Source organism: Sinocyclocheilus anshuiensis, unplaced genomic scaffold (genome assembly GCF_001515605.1).
Source record: "Sinocyclocheilus anshuiensis isolate Anshui unplaced genomic scaffold, SAMN03320099.WGS_v1.1 scaffold824, whole genome shotgun sequence".
In the NCBI taxonomy this organism is placed as follows: Eukaryota; Metazoa; Chordata; class Actinopteri; order Cypriniformes; family Cyprinidae; genus Sinocyclocheilus; species Sinocyclocheilus anshuiensis.
In genome coordinates this window covers 588,851-610,218 of record NW_015551064.1, presented here as the reverse complement: position 1 = coordinate 610,218, position 21,368 = coordinate 588,851, and the positions used below count along the sequence as shown (strand labels likewise).

Genomic DNA, 21,368 nt, shown 5'->3' with positions numbered 1-21,368 from the left:
GAGAGAGAGACAGGGTCACATCACAGTGGAGTCAGCTGTCTTAACCGTGGCTTGTGTACTGCAAACACATACCAGCTTCATCACTGTGTCTGTCACGCGACTCTGTTCCCCTTTCGGGCTCTGTCTTTACATTTATTTTGAAAGCTGAAGCTGCGATTATGGTAAGGGGCGTTACATTTCCGACGAGTGCTTGCGGTGTTCGGCCAATCACAATGCACTGGGTCAGCTGGCCAATCAGAGCAGACTGCGCTTGTCAAAGGAAGGGGCTTTGTTGAAAACGACGTGTTTGAGAGAGGCGGGGCATAGAGGACCTACAATAATGTACAGTATTTGAAAAATAATGTGTTTTTTGAACATTAAAGCATGTCAACATATTCTGTTACACCAAATGCACAAAATAATGATCTTTAAAAAAGCATCATATGACCCCTTTAACAGGTTAAGAGAAAAATAGCTAAAAATATATATTTTTTCTGACCACTGTCACAATAAAAACATTAAACCATGTTTATTCATTTTAAATGTCTTATGAATCTACAGTTTCTTATTGACAATTATGTAGTGTTTACTTACGTACAACTACACGATTCAAAGGTCACTCACCTACAGTATAAACTCATAGGGTTTCCTTAGCCAACCTGCTTGAACACTAAAAAAGAACTTCTACCAAGATGTGTCATGGGGAACAAAACAAAAAAAAATCTGGAATGTGCAAAGCTCCCTTACATTTGACCATGACCATGTAGACATCAATAGTGCAGATGGGAGGTTGAGGAAGCCTCTCTCCTTTCTCCAACAGGTCAGGAATCTCTCGGGTTGGGATTCCATCGTACGGCTTTCCTCCGAATGTCATCAGCTCCCAGATTGTCACTCCTGGAAGAAAACCCAATAAATATAATTTAAAAAGCTTATAGGTGTGTGCTGAGACTATCAGGTAGTCGTTTGTCCGAATCATACAGAGTCTAGCTGCAAAAAAACAATTGAAATTAGACTTTAAATAAGATAAATTATATTTTACTGAGGCAATTAACTGCAATTCAGGCTCATCTCACCGTAACTCCATACGTCACTTTGGTGGGTGAATTTTCTATAGTGTATGCACTCCAAGGCCATCCACTTTATAGGCATCTGACAAAACAAGAGGGAACATATCATTTGAAAAATACACACTGATACAGTACATGAAAATGTATTAAAGTAAAAAAAAAAAAATAGCATTCATCATGTGAGCACAGCGAGTACTGCTTTATTGTTTATTTAAGAAACTTGACAAAGTTTCTTCAAAGCTTACATCGCTAAAACCAAACCTTATCACAGAATCATGCATTATACATTAAGTCTGGAAAGTTAATATTTCAGAAATGGAATAATCAGTGATACCTGACTCTTTTATCTTTTGCTTTGGAGGGAAAATAAAAACAGGTTGGGCTAAATGTGTTATTTTTTTTTCTATTCTGATACGGCAGCAAGAGAGAGATTCAGATGGATAAGATCGAATCAATGTGTACATGAAGTGAAGTGCAGGAAAAGGACACAGCAGCTGGTGGGTGGAAGTTTGTTTGAAATGAAAAGAGATGCAGAGAGGATGGAAGAATGACACTTGCTTGTGCAAAACTCTCCACCACAATGTTAGGGTGGGTGGTTACCAGGGTGTTGCTACGCTTTTGCGATGTTATTTTTAGTGTGTTGCTATTGGGCTACCTGGGCTTATTAGTTCTGGGTGGTTCCTTACTGGTCAAAGTCAAATGTCAAATATCAAATGATATTCCATATTTAGAATATGGCAAATTCTATTTTTATAAATTTTATAAATTTTTAAATTGATAGAAACTTTAAAACTCTGTAGTAAATAACTGTTAATTGATTAACTGTAAGTTATACACTGAAAAACTGTAAATGGTTTAACATTACATGTAGTTTTACTGTAAACTTCTGACAAATGTATGTTTTTTTGCAAGTAAAAATTATGTATTTCCATATGCTGCAGATCAGTAAATGGACAACATATAATATAATTCCCAATATATTTTAAACAAATAGTTTTGTCTCTTCTCATTTTTATTACTAGTAATGTACATTAGGGTGTTTTGTTTAACATTCTATGTTATTTAGTTAATGTTTATTGCATTATATTAGTGTCATGTGTTACAATGATGGTGTTTTGTCTTTGTGTATGACCCTGTGCATTGTCTATAAGTATTGGCCATGTTTTATGGAAAGGCCATTTATAATAAACTCTGATTCATCATGTGGCTTTATATTTTACCACCTGTATTATTATGGTGGTTAATTTGTACATTTTAATTTGATTTTGGTATATTAACATAGTCACTTAATGAAAAATACAATGCCTGTATATTTCAAAAATGTTTAAATATTTCGCTCTTTTAGGATAAAAAAAAAAACTGGATTTATAAAATTTTATTTTTTCTATATTGTTGGCTTTCTCCTTCAATGAAAAGCAGAATCCTTTGCCCATTTCATCATGAGCTAAAACCTGTAAATCTGATCACTCAGAAAAATAGAAGCACATATTTCATGTGTGCATAGTCTGACTAGTCTGTGATTACTCTAGTCATTAGTCATGTAAAGTGACCCTTAAGAACCCGTGAGTTTTTGAATGCATGCAGAGTGACAACCTTCTGTCTTGTAGTGCACATTTGGCCTTAGCAAACATTGTTAATTAGCCAGTCATTAGAGGCTGTGTTCTAAAACCCCGGGACGAATGTTTAGTGCAGCAAATTTCTTGATTAATCAAAGCATTGTTGTTCTAACACAAAGAGAACATATAAAGTGATGCTATGCAAACAGGTCAGTGCATGCCCTTTGTCATGTTGGGGTCATGTGACACTGACCTTGCCCCCATCTGCATTGTATTCCTTCTCATCTGCATCCAGAAGGCGAGCCAGACCGAAGTCAGTGATCTTTATATGGTTGGGTGACTTCACTAGGACGTTCCGAGCAGCCAGATCCCTGTGCACAAGTCTCCTGTCCTCCAAGTACATCATACCCTGTCCCCACCAGGATATATAAACCTGTACACACACACACACACACACTTTTAAAATGATCATCAATTACCGTGACTGATTAATTTAACTGTTTGTTTGTGTGACAATCAAAATCATCATCAACACTAACACTACCACAAGCGTGATGATACCATCTCAAGCTAATAACTTAAAAAAAAAAATTCCAAACTTTTATTTTAAGACATTTGAATAATAATGTGTACATCTGCAGTACTTTATTTTGCAAATGACTGGTTAAGAAAATTGATCTAATATAACATATAATGTAAATTCAGTCTGATGGGATAGTTTTTTCCCATTGTACTCCCCAAATATATGACAAGTTGCCAGTTGTGTCGTGAGAGTATTCATTAAAATCAATCAATTATTTTTGTATTGTTTTATACTTTTTTATTATTTACTGATATACAATTTATTTATAAATTGCATTTATATAAAATATAATTATATAAAATTAATTTTTATATTTCATTTTTTTTTGTTATTTTAGCCTTAATTTTTAGTTTAAGTTCTAGTCATATTTGTTATGTGCTTGTCATTTTAACCCTTTTTACAAATAATTATATTCTGCTATTTAAGTTTTAGTTTAAGTAATTTTAGTAATTCAGCTTAACCTTATTTCAGTTAATAATTAAGTTTTCTTGTAGGTTTAAGTTTTTCATCTATTATTGATATTATTTTATTTTATTTTGTCTTTATTTTAATTACCAAAAATGTTTTAGTGTTTAATAGTTTTAGTGTTAGTTAATAAAAACAATCATCTGACGATGAACATGAACAATTATGCTGCTTACATAAAACAATATACAATAGTCAGGTTACAGAGTTGTTCCGTATTTCAGTTGAACAACCTGGTTTTATTATATTCACATTATCTTATTTATTATTTACTTAATGTGCTTAATAAGTTCTACTGCAAGACTACTAGATATTACTGCAAAATACACATTTAAATTAATATACCATCAATGACTCATACAGTAAGCTAATCAAATTCTTAATGTATTTCTACATTAGTGTCATGATAAAATGAAGATTCATTATGAGGAAGAGTTTGTAGCCTTAAAATTAAATGGTTAGGAAGAAGGCATTAACAGTAAAATCAAAGTTTGTTTGTTCTACCATCACTTTCAAAGACACTTGTGGAGGGATTCCACTGGAAAAAAGTCACAGTATTATTAATGGAGATTGTTCACATTGATAAGCGATGAGTCTCTTCTCAGGCATGGCCGTGTATTGCAAAACAATGAAAACTCCAGACATCAATTTTCTGGAGGAGCGAACGATGCATGTAATCGATTTAAGTCCAAACTGCAGCATGGAGGCCTTTTGCAGGGCCGCGATCCATTCGCAAGAAAACAGCTTCTCTACTTTTCCTCTAACAGGGCTTTCAAGTGCCCTTGAGCTTGTGGCTGGATGACATTTAAATCTTAATGTGATTGGTGGAGAGGTAAGGACAGCTTACAGCAAAATGGTTTTACTAAGAAAGCGAGATAGTGAGAACGAGCTTGTAAAAGTGGGGACATACAATTTGAGAGGTCCAGTGTAGCCCATCACAGGTGCTCTACGAGATGAGAAGACTGCGTGTGTTCACAGAAAGAGTCTGGTTACAAGTGCTTTTAATATCAAAGCTGTGAGAATTTATTCATAGGAGGAACAGGACCAAGTTGCTGTTGCTAAATACAGCTGGTAATGCATCATATACTGGGGGAAATCCATGTAGTGCAATAATTTTTATAGACAATTGAAGGGAAATATCTACAGATTTGGCTATTGCTGGAAGAAAAATAATCCTCAATTTTTTTTGTCTTTTGCACTTCATAAAGCAAAAACCCTGAACTTTTCTTACAAGACTACTAAAAAATATTGTTTATGTGTTTGTCTGCAGTACCTTATTTTTCAAGTTTAGTTTTAGTTATTTTATACCATATATATGGTATAAAATAACTAAAACTAAACTTAAATATAAATATAGTTTTAGTTATATATTTAATAGTTTTAGTTATTTTAGTATGTCAGTTATTTTAGTACGTTTTTTTCCCCCAATTAATATTTATATTTTATTCTGGTTTTATTTCAAATTACCAAAAAATATTTTTAATAGTTTTAGGGCTAGTGAACAATAACAGTACTGAACTGAATTTGTTAATATCAGAATATGAACAATTTATGCTGTTAATACAAAACTAGAGGTTACAGAGTTCTTCTTTATTTCATTTGAACAAACTAGTTTTATGACATTCACATTTTTTTTATATCTTACTTATTATTTACTTATTAATATGCTAAATAAGTTTTAGCGTCAGACCACAAATTATGCAAAACACTTATTTAGATATGTGATTCCACAGGCGTTTCTTATCATCTTGTTGCTAAATTGCTTGTATCCACTGTAGTCTTCAATTTTTTTAATTCAAATGACTGAAGATAAAAATCTGATTTTCTGCTTTTATTTGAAGTGCAAAACAACACATAAAATAAGTACTTTTCTTTATAAAAATAGCTAAATCTGCTGGGTATTCTTCTCATTTTCCCAGAAGAGAGTATCTATGCTAATCAAATGGTTATATGTCAAACCTGAGTGAGAGCTCAATTCTAATTGGGAACAAACCAGTGACACATAAAACTTATAATGAATGAGGAAAGTGGCTCGCTTTGCAGCATGTCAACTGTCTAGACTCATGAATTGCAGCACAGTCAGATCTGAGAGCATGTTTCCCACTGTACTTATTAATATGATGGCAGCAGCTCTGAAAGAGAAATTCCCCAATTTAAGATGAGCTGAGAAAATGAGTGGACCAGCTATAACAGTCTGGGAATGAAGAAAGGGGTTTATTTCAACCATATTCAAATGGGTTTGGGTTAAGCTGGGAAAGAGGATAATGCTTTACTAACAAGAGTAAAAAAAAGACAAATTACACTAATATGTTCCTCAGACAGTTCTTATGTTATGAGAAAAGTGTTCTTTACCAAAACCAACTGAGCTGCCTATAGAGGCAGGTTTCAAAGGCATTGTTTTCTAGGCATCTTAATTATGCTGCCCCCTAAGATACCTCATTATGGCCTTTGTAACGAAGCGACTCCCAGAATGCACCATGATTGAATCAGTAGGAAGTAAATCCAGTACGGCATTATATTATTATATTATATCCATTTTAAATATACATAATTCATTCAATACTGAAAGAAAAATATGGACAGCCTTCGCATTCAAAACTTCATCCAACACAAGCACACTTGATGTGTCTCCCACAGTAAAAAGTGACTGTGGTTCTAGTTAGTTTAGTCTAGTAAGGCCATATATGAGGGCAGTGTGAATTGGATTGGTAAAAGATAATAAATTAAACAATAAGTCCTCAATGTCCCTCAGGGTTGAGGTCAGTGTCCAGTCCAATGGTGTTCCTAAAACATTGAGCAAGAAATGCTAATCTGCCTGCTTTGAAATACACAAAAATCCGCAGAACTGTGAAGGAGGGAATAAATATCTTTATGCCCTGCATTTGCAATCTTTCCCCAGCAAGCATGTGTAATTCGAGGTAATGGTGTGGGGATTACACCCTCTTTGCTCGCTGAAGGAAAAAAAAAATCACTACCTCCTCTCCATACTCACCCATAACCACATTTCACAGGACTCTATCACATCTAGACATACACTACACTGTAAAAAATGACCGTGAATTTAACGGTAAAAGACTGTAAAAATGCTACAGTAAAAACCTGTTAAATGGTTAACGGTAAATTCCCCTACTATATACGGTGAAAAACTGTATTGGACATTACATGTATTGGACATTCATTTTATGGTAGTATACCGTTTTTGGAAGTGAAAAAGACAGTATAATTTACAGTGAATAACCGTAAATTGACATTCCCAGAATTCCCTGCGTTACATTTCAACTTTGATGTTTTTTTGTTGAAATAACGATGTTTCTTCTTAGTTTTTTTCTTATCAGTTTTGTATATTAGGGTTGTGTGTTACACCTAATGTTGTTAAATTAATGTTTATTGCATTATTTCAGTTTCATGTGTGTTACCATGATGGTGTTTAGTGTTTGTGTGAATGACACTGTGGACCTTCTATATATGTTATTATTTAAAAGCTGCTTGTGATGGGCTTTGGTTCATCATGTGACTTTCTCATCACCACCTGCTTTTGGTGGTCATCAGTGTATTACAAATGTACAAAACAGATTTCAGTACTTCAATAGGTTGGTATATTAACATTATATCAGTTAATGAAATTATGGTATTTAACTGTAAATTTAAGTTAAAACCGTAAAACCTAAAACGTTGCTACCGTATTTTTTACTTTAAAATTCCGGCAACCACAGCTGCCGTTTTTTACCGTAAATTTTACAGATTTTTTTTTACAGTGTACCATTCAAATGGTGGGATCTTTAAGATTTTAAAAAAGAAACTATTGCAGCAAAGACACATTAAATTGATTGAAAGTGACTGTAGAAACATTTATAATGTTACAAAAGACTTCTAATTAAATTAATCCCATTCTTTTAAACTTTGATAAATAGTTTTATAGTTCATACAATAATATGTTTTCACTGATAATAATAAATGTTTCTTGAGCACCAAATCAACATATGAGAATGATTTCTGAAGGATCATTTGACACTAAAGACTGGAATAATGGCTGCTGAAAATTCAGCTTTGCTATTACAGGAATAAATTACATTAATAAATATTCATATTGAAAATTGATATTTTAAATTGTAATAATATTTTAACATCTTACAAACCCCAAACTTTTGAATGGTAGTGTAAGTGGTCTTAAAAAACAATCACACAATATTAGCTAGCAAGAAACTAGTTTCAGACAGCACATTTGTTGACCATTTACAGTCTGTTCACTGTTTCTTTGATGTACTGTATATAGCACACAAAACTGACTAGATTGACTTGAAGAAACATACTTATGCACATACAAAAAACAGACAAATTGACAAAATGACAGGCCTCTGAAGCAAACATGAACATACACAAAGGAAGTGACAATCAGAACAAATGACCACGACTGACAGCCATTCTGTTGCCTTCCTCCTTCCTTCTGCATGCACTCCAGGAACATCTCACCAAAGAAATGGTCTTAAGAGCTTTTCAAACATTAATGAGCCTACATTAACATTAATCGTCTATCAAAATGCAATTATCTTAGCGTTTGCAGAGCTGAGGTAGAGAGGAGGGAAATGTACATTTCAGGGTAAATAATATTGACTTCTGCACAGCTGTACCTGCAGACGGGGAAAGTGCTTGTTTGTACCACATAAAAAAGTGATTACCTCATACTGGCATGGCTTTTCAAGAGTCTTATTTGTACACAAAGCATATGTTCAAAATTTAAAATTTCAAAAAATTATGATTACAATGTTAGCGGAGGAAAATAATTTAAAGCAAACATCACATACTGTAGATGTGCCTCTATCAAAGCCTTTCATCTCTTTAGCTGTTTTTATTTCTGTAATGAGTAAGGAAGGTTAAGAGACAGGAAAAGGGAAGCACTTTTGTCATTTAGGCCATGGACAGAGAGAGTTTTAGCATTGAGGCCTCTCAAAAACATGGAGACAGATAGAGCTGGAGTGCTCTCAAGAGCCAGACATTACAGTCTGGGGAGAAAAACACTGCCTACTCAGAAAATATGATGGAGGCCCCAATCATTTCTTATTTATGTTCATATCGGAGCCATGCAGACACAGGTTCAGTCCTATTAAATGCATTTTGTCAAAAACAATTTGGTGGCAGTGGTTAGAGTGGTTAAAGTTAAAATTATTTAATGTTGACTCCTTGCTGTGAGTGAACCCAGAAATCACAGACAGACAGACAGACAGACAGACAGACACAAACACACTTTTTTATTTAAAAGTGATGTAATTTATATGTAGGTAATATCAAATCTAAAACTACCATAAACAATAAAGTAACAAATATAATCAATAAATATAGTAGTTGGGTCAATATCACTGTAGGGTGCCTTTTGGTGTCCTGTACATAAATAACTCATTTGCCATGATAACTTAACATAACAATGACTATGAAAGGGTGTGTTATATTAGGCTAAGTTTTTATATTCATAACAAAAGCATTACTTGGCTCTTTAGATACATTTTCTATATATTTTTTAGTTTTGTATAAGAGGATGTGTGTTATTTTGCTATGTCCCATGCACTGCTCATTAAATTTGAATGATAGTAGAATATTGTCAAATCATAAAATTAAAAAAAAAAATTATCCTATTGATATTTTGTTAAATAAGAGATTACTCGATTTGAGTGTATTGATCATTTGGTAATAAAAACGATATTTTTATTTAATAAAAAAAGAAGAGTTTGTCCATGTCCCTTGAATGGTTGTCCACCCTGTCGTATTGGGGAATCCGCCCCTTTAAGAAAAGGCCATCCCCTTTAGTGACATCAGGACAACAGATTTTTTTGTCTCTTCAGTGGAATTTCAACGGCTGAGGTGAATAAGTTGGTGACTTTTCAACTGACAAATTTTCTTCATATGAGTTTGCTTACTTGCTTTGCCAAAGCTTTAAATATACCAAATTCTCTTCAACAACCAGACTAAATATTTAGCAAGTCACAGTTTGTTATAAGCTAATATGCTAAATGAAGCTCAAAATCTCCACCCTGTCATTGTTCCAAAATGTCCACCCTGTCGGCCACTTAGACGGCAACGTGGACATAAACATGACAGGGTGGACATAGCATTCATTTTAATATTGCTAAAAACTAAAATGAATGGGGGGGGGTATATCAATGTGATTGAGGGTGTAATTATATTATTTATTATTATTATATTATTTTTAATAACCCTGTTTAGGAAAGGGACATCATACATTTTAGAAAATATAATTTGCATCTTAATTTTGCAATGAAAATGTATTTAACAGTAATATATATGTCCATGACAGGGTGGTCATATCTTATGGTTTATGCTTCAAATAATGGCCCATAATTATCTAAAAAATGTGTGGGAGCTCAGTTAATATGTTTCTATAGTACTTGAGTGTCTACTATTTATGATATGACATAAAGCGAAGGGAAAATTAAATCCAAAAGTTTTGAGTATTGTGAGGGTTGAAAGGCACTCTATGGTGATATTGACCCAGTCCATAATTAATTCAATAAATTTACTTAATTAAACTGACTATTCAATGAACACTATATTTATAGATTATTTTCTTCACAGAAATATTGGGTATAGCACTTCATATTTAATTAGATTAATTAAATACTATACCCAATATTTTTATGTATTTCCATGCTTAGAGAATCACAGTGTTATTTTAGCAACATGCTGACATCAAACTCTGTCAACATCAAAGTCAATTCTGAATCTACATAAAGCATTTCAAATCATCACTTGAAGTTCCATTTCATGCTGCCTATGTAGGTTTTGGAACAAAGCCGAATGCTCTCACATATGATAAATATCATATCCTCATGTATTTAAAAACACAAGCTGCACTGTGTTTCCCTAGCTCAGTGTGAGTAAGCAGTACACTGCGGTTCCTTTCAGTTGTTTCACGTCTCTCACAGGACTAAATCCGAACCCATTCCACAGTCAGAGCACAGGCCGTTTTGCCCCATTCACTCTGGTCCCAGTGTATTTAAAACAGATTACTTCTGCAGCCTGGACAGCCAATCAATACTCACTCTGATTACAATAAGCCACAAGATGGCCACGCCACACAATATTTATCCCCAGAGTGGACTTCAGTGTAATTAGAAATCAATGGCTCACACAGTCCATTAATGCAGCGGACGTGCTGATAGAGCAACAGAGATTTCTGTATACGTGAGAATGTGTGTGAAGAGCCCTGAAGAGACAATCACTGACTTTATGAAAGAGCTGAAGACTGAAGGCTTTTTTAAATATAATGTTCAGTCTGGGGATTCTACATCTTAATGTGTTTATAAGGGCTAGCAGAGGTTTTCAAAGAGATACTGAGTTCACAAAGTGTTCAATATCTGTTCAAGGCTAATACAAAACCACAATTTACCTTAAGCTGACAGAAGTATCAGTATAGAGCAGGTGTCTTCAACCTTTTTGTTTGTATAATTGTATTGTTGTCCTATAATATAATGAATTATAAACTAATATACTGCAACATGCATATAGTGCCATATTAATACATTTAATGTTGTTATGATGCTTGCATCAATCTTTTTTTTCTCTATGCACCATTTGTTTACTTCACTGCTTTGTGACACCACTGCTTAATGAACAAAATATGTCATATTTAAAGTATCTTAAGTTTGCAATGTGAGATAAAAAGGGCATGTACTGTGAAATAATGACAAGAAAGCCTGTCTTTTTTTAAAAGTAGGAATCCACTGGAACTCTCTCGTGAACGTGTGTACGACAGTTAGCGGAAGCTAGAGATTACGGTTTATAAAGTTTTAAATACGGATATTTTTCTTACACAAATGCATCAATTCACTTCAGAAAGCCTTTATTAACCCCTCGGAGCCGTGTGGAGTAATTTTTTTATGATGGATTGACTCAATTTATTGAGCTTCAAAATCTCAACACCCATTCACTGCCATTATAAAGCTTGGAAGAGCCAGGGCATTTTTTAATATAACTCCGATTGTATTTGTCTGAAAGAAGTCAGATACACCTAGGATGGCTTGAGGGTGAGTAAATCATAGGGTAATTTTCATTTTTGGGTGAACTATCCCTTTAAATTAATTAAGTAAATGATCCAATACCTCACTCATTAAGACAGTCACTTGATTAGTTTCTGAATGAATCCGTGTGTCTAAATGAATTTAAACATTTGAGTAAATGATTTAATGGTTCACTTGTTTGGTCCTGAATCAATCAATGTTTTGAACAAATCGACTGAATGAATGATAAAAAAAAACAAAACAAAAAAACAATCTCTTGTTGCTACCTACTGGCGTAATGAAGTAACCTGGGTCACTACCACTAATGCTGATTTTCCTCTTAAATGGCAATCGAACTGCATAGGTTTGGACCTGCTGTTAATTTTTAAAAATGTATATTATAGTTTTGTAATGTAGACACATTCTTACCTATTGTTATAAATTAGTTAAAAATATTTTATAAAATAGGAATATATCCAAATATAATTTACAGCAATAGCTAAAACTTTCTTTCATATAATATGCAAAACAGGCATAAAAAATTAAAATTGGATTGGAAAATATATATTGCTATCCAGTCCTACTCATCTATTAAAATTTAATTTTACTTAATGCATTTTAATGCAGAAGGGACACAATGAAAATGTATACTTAGCTTAAATTTAGCTCAGTTTTAGCTAAGTTGAACTTTTCAATGAATATTTTCTGAGATCCCAAGGAATCTCAAAAAGCATTTGTCTCCATGTTTAGTAATCATGTTTCAAAACGAGAACTTTAAAGGAATGAAAAATCCTACTGTTTCATCATTATTGGATTACTATATCGACGCCCTTACTGCTTCCCCCATAAACTGCTCTGATTAAATTAACGTCCTTCCCAACTTGCTTTTGACCTTTTGAATGATATCTTCCATTCCCTAAGGGACAGATTGAAATTGTATTTGTCACTTATTAAGTGTTTGTCATTTTGCAGTGATGTGAACTTCTCCGAATTTGAAACCCAAAGCCTTCTGTGCATTTCCTCTCTCTGTGGAGGATGTGTGCTTGTGAAATAAGACTGGGAATAATCTCTGAGTGAGGAAGGTGACCTGTGAGGACCCACCGCAGAGAAAGTGATTCAGTCCTCCTGTCTCTTCACTCCCATCCACACTCTTTATCCTCTCTTACACCTGTAACCACATCTGACCGGGATTAGACTCAGCCATCTTTTCCTCATCCGAGCCAAATAATCTTTCCCTGCTATTTCAGTTGTGCAGTGCATGGAGCCGTGTGATAGGCTTAGTCTTGCAGGTGTCATCATCAGTATTCCGAATGTCCTTTCTGAACAGTTTTACTGCCACAAAACCATTCCATTAATTCCAGACCTGTCAGCAGACCACAGTCAATTGAAAAAATTATGACAATCAACAAAATTGGAGGGGAGATTCGTCTATTGATTATAACTTTTATCATACTAGTGACTCCTTTAAATTGGCAGTTGTTTTTTTTAAGAAGAAATTGGGGCTTTGACCTTGCAGATAAAGTTTCAGGCAATTAAAATCCCTGTATAAAAATGCGGTGGTGTCAGAAAAGATTGCATTGACCATCTTAGTACATCAAAACTGCAGCATTCCAACTGCAGCATTCCAACTGCATCAGATTTAAAGGGATAGTTAAGTCAAAAATTAAAGTTCTGTCATCATTTACTCGCCCTCATGTTGTTCCAAAACTGCTTTACTTACTTCTGTATAAAAAATTTCTCAGTGTTCTCCATATAATGAACATCAGTAGGGTTCAGTGTTGTTTTGGACTCCACTAACTTGCGTGCAAAAGCAGTTAAAACCTTCTTCAAAATATCTTCCACGTGTATTTAAGTTTTAAAAGTGCTGTACTTAATTATAAAAAGCTATTTACAAGGAACATGATTTCGTTTAATATACTTTTATTTTATTTTTTTAAAGAAGTCTCTTTTGCTCACCAATGCTGGATTTTTTTGCTCAAATTACACTAAAAACAGCAATATTGTGAAATTTTATTACAATTTAAAATAGCTATTTTATAATTTTTTTATACAGCTGTTAAATACATTTGAATATATGTTAAAAAGTAATTTATTCCTGTGATTCAAAGCTGAATTTTCAGCAGCCATTACTGAAGTCTTCAATGTCACATGATCCTTCAGAAATCATTCTGATATGCTGATTTGGTGCTTAACTGCTATCAATTATTATTGGTAATCAATTATTAATAATGGATCTTACTATTATCAATGTTGAAAACAGTTTTTGCTGCTTAAAGGTTGACTTGAGGGTGAGTAATTTATGGGCTAATTTAAATGTTTGGGTGAACTAACCCTTTAACACTTTTGTGGAAACTGTGTTTTTCAGGATTCTTTGAATAATAGAATGTTCAAAATAACGGCATTTATTTGAAATATAAATATTTTGTAACATTATAAGTGTCTGTCACTTTTGATCAATTTAATGCATCATTTATGGTGAATAAAATATTAATTTCAATTTTTTTTAAAATCCTACTTACCCCTAATGTTTGAAGTAGTTTATCATGGTTTCCTCAAAAATATTAAGCAGCACAAATGTTTTCATTTTTCCTAAGAAAAATAAATGTCTCTTGAGCACCAAATCAGCATATCAGAATGATTTTTGGAGGATCATGGATTATTCCACAACTTTTAACTGGCAGTATAGATGACAAAATAACAGTTTTATCATATATTAACTACATATATCAACTACTTCTAAATGCCCAGTATATAACCATGAAGAAAAATGTTTATGAAAAAATGTTCATAAAGCTCCAGTGGGGATGTCACCCTAGCCTGTGTGTCCCGATTTGAGACTTTAAAAATCGGTCCCTCTTGTTCTGTACAACTAGTTGCTGAATAGAGGAATAAGAAATGCTTATTAGAAATGATGACTCCTTTTCCTCTGTCAAGCATGTTATTATCCAGCACCTGGACTGTGCATTAATAGAGGTTAAAGAATCTCTCTCTCTCTCACACACACACACACACACACACACACACACACACACTGGCTGCAGGAGGCAGGCGATAAACTCCCTCTGTGACCAATTTTCAAGCCAGTGTTTGGAAAGAACACAACGCAAGCACAGGAAAAATAATAAAGAACGGCATGCTGCACAGACAAAGGGCTAATTAAAAGCTGAGCAGCACAACATGGCTGACAAAAGAGAGGCCTGTTTAAGTAGTTTGTGTAAACATGCCACTGAAGACTACCAGTGCAATCACAGAGAGGAGGAGGACGGGGTGTACCAAACAATGACAGGTGGTGAGAGAGAGAGAGAGAGAGAGAAGAACATGGCATCAAAGAAATGAGGAACAGCACATCGACAGAGATAATACACAAGAGAGAATTAAGGGTAGAAACACAAGAATGCTTTAAACTATTCAGAATGTGTCTCTATGTCTCTGCAAGCTATGCTGCATTAAATAGCCATGTTGTATTGTTAATGACACAAAACCAGTCAAATTTAGGGTAGGTTAAAGGTGCCTAATGTGTTTTTTAAATACCAGGCATAAAATTAAAGATGTAATGATACACTTATTTTTATTTTATACTTACATAAAATCTATATACATATGATCCTGACCTAACCTAAACGTAATATCCAACCATTTTCTTTCCAACCAAGAAAATGAAAGTAAATGGATCATCATCATTTTCAGTGCATGACAAATAACAGCTTGTATATTTTCAAAATGATTCCTTTACTCATTTGGGTAAGAATTTGAGTAAGAATATGTAATAACTACAGTTCAAAAGTTTGAGGTCAGAAAAATTTTATGTTTTTGTAAGAAGTCTTTCATGCTCACCAAAGCTGGGTTTATTTGATCAAAATATAATAATACAGTAGTATTGTGAAATATTATTACAATTAAAAATAAATGTTTTATATTTGAATATATTTTAAACTGCAATTTATTCCTGTGATGGCAAAGCTGAATTTTCAGCAGCCATTACTCCAGTCTTCAGGGTCACCTGATCCTTCGGAAGTGATACCAAAGATTTCTTATTATTATCAAAGTTGAAAACAGTTGTGGTGCTTAATATTTTTGTGGAAACCATGATACATTTTTAGGAATATTTGATGTTTGAATATTTGAACAGAAAGTTCAAAAGACAAGCATTTATTAAAAAAAAATATTTTGTAACAAATAAGTCCCTACTTTCATTTTTTGATCAATTTAATACAGTACTTACTGAACAGAAGTATTCATTTATAATTTATATTAATTTAAAAATGAAATGGAAGTATACGGTGTGTAGCTTTTTTTTGGCATTCTAAATCCACTTGGCATCATCCTTACATTGCCACTTTTGTCATGTCAATCATCATGCCTTGTTTTTCAATACTCTGAGCCTGTGAATAAATACTCAACATTGTAATGGGGGTGGGTTAATTCTAGAAGAAGTTAGCAAAACAACTGAAATGTCTTACATCATCTTTAAGCCTTTATAATTCTTGTGCTATTTTCTTTAATTGTGCAGCTTATGGTGGGATTGTAGTTACTTTAGTAAAAATCAATTGTCAGTTTACAAGTTCTGCAGGCTGAAAGTTGGTGATTTCTTTCCAGATTCTCTTTATTTTTATACACAACTACAAAAGAGCACACACACACAATTGGCAAGAGTAATTCCAGCACGGAGAAATATGGTTGTGCTAATCAGTACTGATTTTATGGCATAAGTTTACAACAGAAATAGTTTTTTAGTGATGAGCATGATGTTTTATTTCACTACCTAGCATTCAAATTCAATAAAATATAGGGAAAGAGACCAAAAACAAAGAAGTTGGAAGTGTGTTTGTATGTTTGTAGCAGTGTGAGTGTATATGTGTGTGTGAGAGGGTGTGTCCTTGTGTGTGAGAGCCTGCTCTGTCCGTCACACTTCACTACTCATTCAGCAGCGGTCAGAGTGACAGAATACCAATAGGGAACTTAGACAGGAGAAGGACAAGTGGGCCACAGTGAAACTGAGCTGGACGCTGACAGAAAAAGAATCTGGCAGGAGAGGCAGGACGCTGATCACATCCTTCAACATATTACTGACACCTGCTTTGTAAATCACGGAATTAACATCAACCTGTCATTCCTATATATAGGTAATCCATTACAGCCAGGACTCTGGAGTCACCATACATATAGTGCTGAGCAATGCTAAGTTGCTTTGCTCTGTTTTGCTTGCTTTAACAAAAACTCTCAAAACAACTTTCAAAGTCCACACTCTTTCAGTTACGCCTGTTTTAAAAACATAAAAGAGCTGTACATTTGTGTTTGAAGCTAAGATGCCAGTGAAAATAACATAATGATGAAAATGATACTACAGCCTTGTCGTCATAATGTCTTTCTAATGATATAAGTGGTGAGTTGTAAGTGTTCCCAGATTATACTCATTTTGATTAATTGATTTTAGCTTGCATGCATTAGTGTATGCAGCATTCCAACAGCTCTAAACATATGTTTGGATACGACAGAAATTAAGATGTTACAAACAGCTGGTATATAATATAGGATTACCTTAATTTCTTGGAAACCATACACAGTCTATAGTTAGGAGAACAAACTATATTACTTGTCAGAATATTTATTTACTGCAGCGGTTCTCAGTTTTGGGGGGTGATGCCCCCAAAACCAAAATCTGAAAAACAAATCTGATTGTCTTACATGATCTAAGAAATAATGTCACACACACACACACACACACACACACACACACACACACAGTTTTTTTAATTTTTAATTTTTTTTTAAATTAATACTTTAAATTGGCAAGGATGCATTAAATTGATCATTGTGATTTATAATGTTACAAGAAATTTCTTTTTCGAATAAATGCTGTTTTTTTTTTTTTTTACTTTATATTCATCAAATAATCTTGTTAAAAAGGAAATATTAAACAGCACAAATGTCTGATTTCCGAAGGATCATGTGACATTGTAGACTGGAGTAATGGCAGCTGAAAATGCTGCTTTGCCATCACAGGAATAAACTGCATTTTAAATATATATTAAAACAGAAAACAGTTATTTTGAATTGTAATAAAATTTCACAATATTACAGTTTTTACTGCATTTTTGGTTAAATAAATGCAGCTTTGGTGAGCATAAGAGACTTCTTTCAAGTGCATAAAAAGACGTACCAACCCCAAAATTTTAAACATCTTTCTGTTAAAATAAACTTATATCCAGTTAAGATAACAAAATGGATATGAAATCCCGATTTAAGGTATAGATATTATTACAAAAAATGTTTCCTCAGACAAATACCTGTAGTTATTTTTGAAGTCTTAGATAACTCTTACCAGTGATCTCTCTCTTTCTCTGGTAAAATTACATCTAGTGACACCTCTAGTTGGCTCCAAAGCACATTGTTCTGATCTCAGGTATTGGGTCTTTGGGGAAGGAAATGGTGTGCCAGAACATATGCCAACACATGACCTTGTCCTGACAGACTGGGCTGTACTTGGCATGGGGCGCAGGGCACCAGATGGGCTTGGTAATGTGCTTGGCATGAGGGAGGAGCGAGACCTACGTGCTCCTCTCAATCAGGTGAGACCTGGAGACCTGTGGAGGCCTTGGGGGTGGGGGGCCAAATTCATTAACGACACAGTGTGGGGGGCACAATAGGGGAGAGGGGGCATCACCCCCACCCAAAACACATCGTCTTATTTGTCCTCTGATGTGACCTACAAAAATTGAATCATGCAATGGAGTCATGAGTGGAAATGGAACAATGCTGTTTTCCTCCATACCATAATTCAGCACAAGATTCCCTTAAAGGGATAGTTCCCCCAAAATGATTTACTCATCATTTACTCACCCTCACCTTTTGCACCAAAGTTGTACAAATGTGGAATGCAAAAGAAGATATTTTGAGGCCCAAACTACTTTGGATCTTTGTTGTATGGACAAAAAAAAACGTATGTTCCACAGAAGAAAATAAGTCATACAGGTGTGGAATGACATAAGGGTGAGTAAATGATGACAGAATTTTTATTTTTAGGTGAACTATCCCTTTAAAAGCTTCCCAGCATCTACTCTTATTACTAACAGATGCTATGAGCAACAGTATACAACTGTTCATTACAGAAGAACATTTAGAAAAATAAATAAAATACAATTCAAAATGCTATCCAAAATGGAGCTGAATGTTTTGAAGTTAAGATTGACTTCCACTCTTCAGACTTAAACGTTTCGAGGAAAATGAGTGATGGTGACAAACACACTCACACTCTCTCTAGGATGCCGTCACTCTCTGCACATGACTTGTTGCTGTTAATTGAACCTCATATCCAGCAATTTACTGCTCAATTTGTTGGCCTGGATGCATCTCTTTAAGCTGTAACGGATGCCTGGAAACACATTAACCGTTCAGTGGGAGAAAAACACGTTCCTGGGAAATCACACTGGGAGTGAGAAAAAAAGACTGATGACAGTATAGGTTTCAAATGACAGGTATAATTCAATATTAAATCTATAGTAACCATCATCATAAAGAGCTCTCTCTGTGTTTACACTTTCCATAATAAGAAGGGTTCTGAATTATGTGAACGATATGAGGTCTTGATGAAACACAGTTGGTGCAATGACCTCAAAAGAAAGAAAGAATAACATACAGACAGGCCTCAAATCTCACCTATGTATGTGTGCAAGACATTTTTGGAGGTTTTCTACTATATCTGTATGGAAAGGCGCATTGCGTTCCACAGAAGAAAGAAACTTGTTTGAAATGACATTAGGGTGAGCAAATGATTCATCATTTTCATTTTTGGCGAACTAATCCTTTAAATCAAACCACTGAATCCAGTGTGAATTCATCTGCTGTAAGGTCATGCAGTCGTCCTTTGCCTCATGTGGTATTACACCAGGGCACAAAGAAGAGCTTAGCTCTCATTTGCTGGGTGATTAATTTACTCTTGATATGATCTCAGATAGTTCACTGGCACGTCGGCCTATTCCTTTCCCTTCTAACAATATTGGCTTCTGCCCCATTTTATAGTCTTTTTCTCTCCTTTTTTCTCTGGTTCTTCATTGCCTTTGACCTGGCCTGAACAATTGTTTATAGATTCAGAGCAAGGTCTGACCTTCCTCGGGCCACAGTAAATAATACACACCTGTCTGCTCCTCAAAACACAGCTCAGTCCTCTAGCGTCTGTTAGGAGCTGGTCTCGCAAATCAATATTGCAGGTAGTGTTTGGTGCCGGGGCCCTGTATGTATTTTTTCAGGGAAGGGGATGTACGTGCCTTTCCTCTGAGGCTGCCCTGGCTCCATTGCAACAATGACTAAACATCTGTAGCAGCGAAGATAAGGGCATCAGCATAAGACTTCTGGGAAATGTAATGAAATGTCATTGGTGTGTGAATATTGGCTATTTTACAATGGCTTGTCCAATAATATTTATGTCTTATGGATTGTTTTGTTGACTTAAGTGTTATGTGACTTAATAACACTAGTGATAAACTTATCAATTTGCTATGAATAATATTTTTGGTTGGTGCCAATTAAGTAAAATCCAAATATAAATTAAAATAAAAGTTCAAATATTTGGGGTAAGCAAGATTTGAATGTTTTCGAAATAAGTCTCATATGCTCACCAATGCTGCATTTATTTGATGAAACTACAGTAAAAACAGTACTATTGTGAAATTTCATTGCAACAAAAAATAATTTTATTTAAAATAGTTCTCTATAGTGATGTTTATCAGCATGTCTGCTCTCTTTTTTTCTCTTACAGGACAAAAAACGTGACACTAAACTCATCTGTAAGACCATAAAGGCCTCTGTGTATGGATGGCACTATCTGCTGATGTTCGCATGCCTGGAAGAAAAATAAAACAAACAAAGAAAAAGCATTTTCTTCAGAAATGAGAAAAATGAGAGAAGGGAAAAGTTATTTTGCTTGAGGCGGCATAGCACATTCATTCTTATGCTCCTTTAACTTAAAGCGCTATGCCAAGTGTGTGCGTGTTTTGTGTTTCAGAGCAAAAGCCTCCTTCTGACAGCAAATGCCTGACTACACATGCACAAGCCAGAAATACAGAGAAAATAGAAAAACAAAAGAGTGTGGGAGAAAGGTGCAAGATCATGCCAGACAGGTACTGTATGTCAGAGCTAAGGGAAGCTAAAAAAGGAAAAAAACAAACAAACACATTTTTAGCTCAAAGTTTTAAATATAGGAACAATTAATAGTCTGTAATTTTAAAGCAGAAAAGAATCATACTGGATGACCTTCTGGCAAATATAATACAATTAAAGAAATTTGACAATTAAATACAGTTATACATTGTTAAAGGGTTAGTTCACCCAAAAATGAAAATTAGGCTGCGTTTTACTCACCCCCGAGGCATCCTAGGTGTATATGACTTTCTTCTTTCAGACGAATCCAGTCTGAGTTATATTAAAAATTGTCTGATATTTCAAGCTGTTTAATGCCACTCAGTAGGTGTTGCATTGCTTCAGTCCAAAAGAACTTAAATAAAAATCGCCCATCCATAAAAAAAGTGTCTCACACGGCTCCAGGGGGTAAACAAAGGCCTTCTGTAGCGAATCGATGTGTTTTTGTAAGAAAAACATCCATATTCAAAACTTAATAATCACTTTAATGTAGCTTGCGCCAACAGTTGTACACAGAAGCAGCTCCGGGAGCATGACGTATGAGGTCAGTGTTGCGCATGCGCCGGTGAGTTTC

At 34.4% G+C, this 21,368-nt stretch overlaps 1 protein-coding gene across 1 annotated transcript in view; it reads right to left on the bottom strand.

Moving 5' to 3' along the window:
• LOC107662043 (receptor tyrosine-protein kinase erbB-4-like) overlaps nucleotides 1-21,368 on the bottom strand; it is a 217,699-nt gene that overhangs the window by 12,764 nt on the left and 183,567 nt on the right. The window contains exons 21-23 of the mRNA XM_016451903.1: nucleotides 2,856-3,011; nucleotides 1,053-1,128; nucleotides 727-873 (exon numbers count right to left, since the gene is read on the bottom strand). Of these exons, the coding sequence (XP_016307389.1) occupies nucleotides 727-873; nucleotides 1,053-1,128; nucleotides 2,856-3,011 (379 nt within the window). The remainder of the gene's footprint in view (nucleotides 1-726; nucleotides 874-1,052; nucleotides 1,129-2,855; nucleotides 3,012-21,368) is intronic.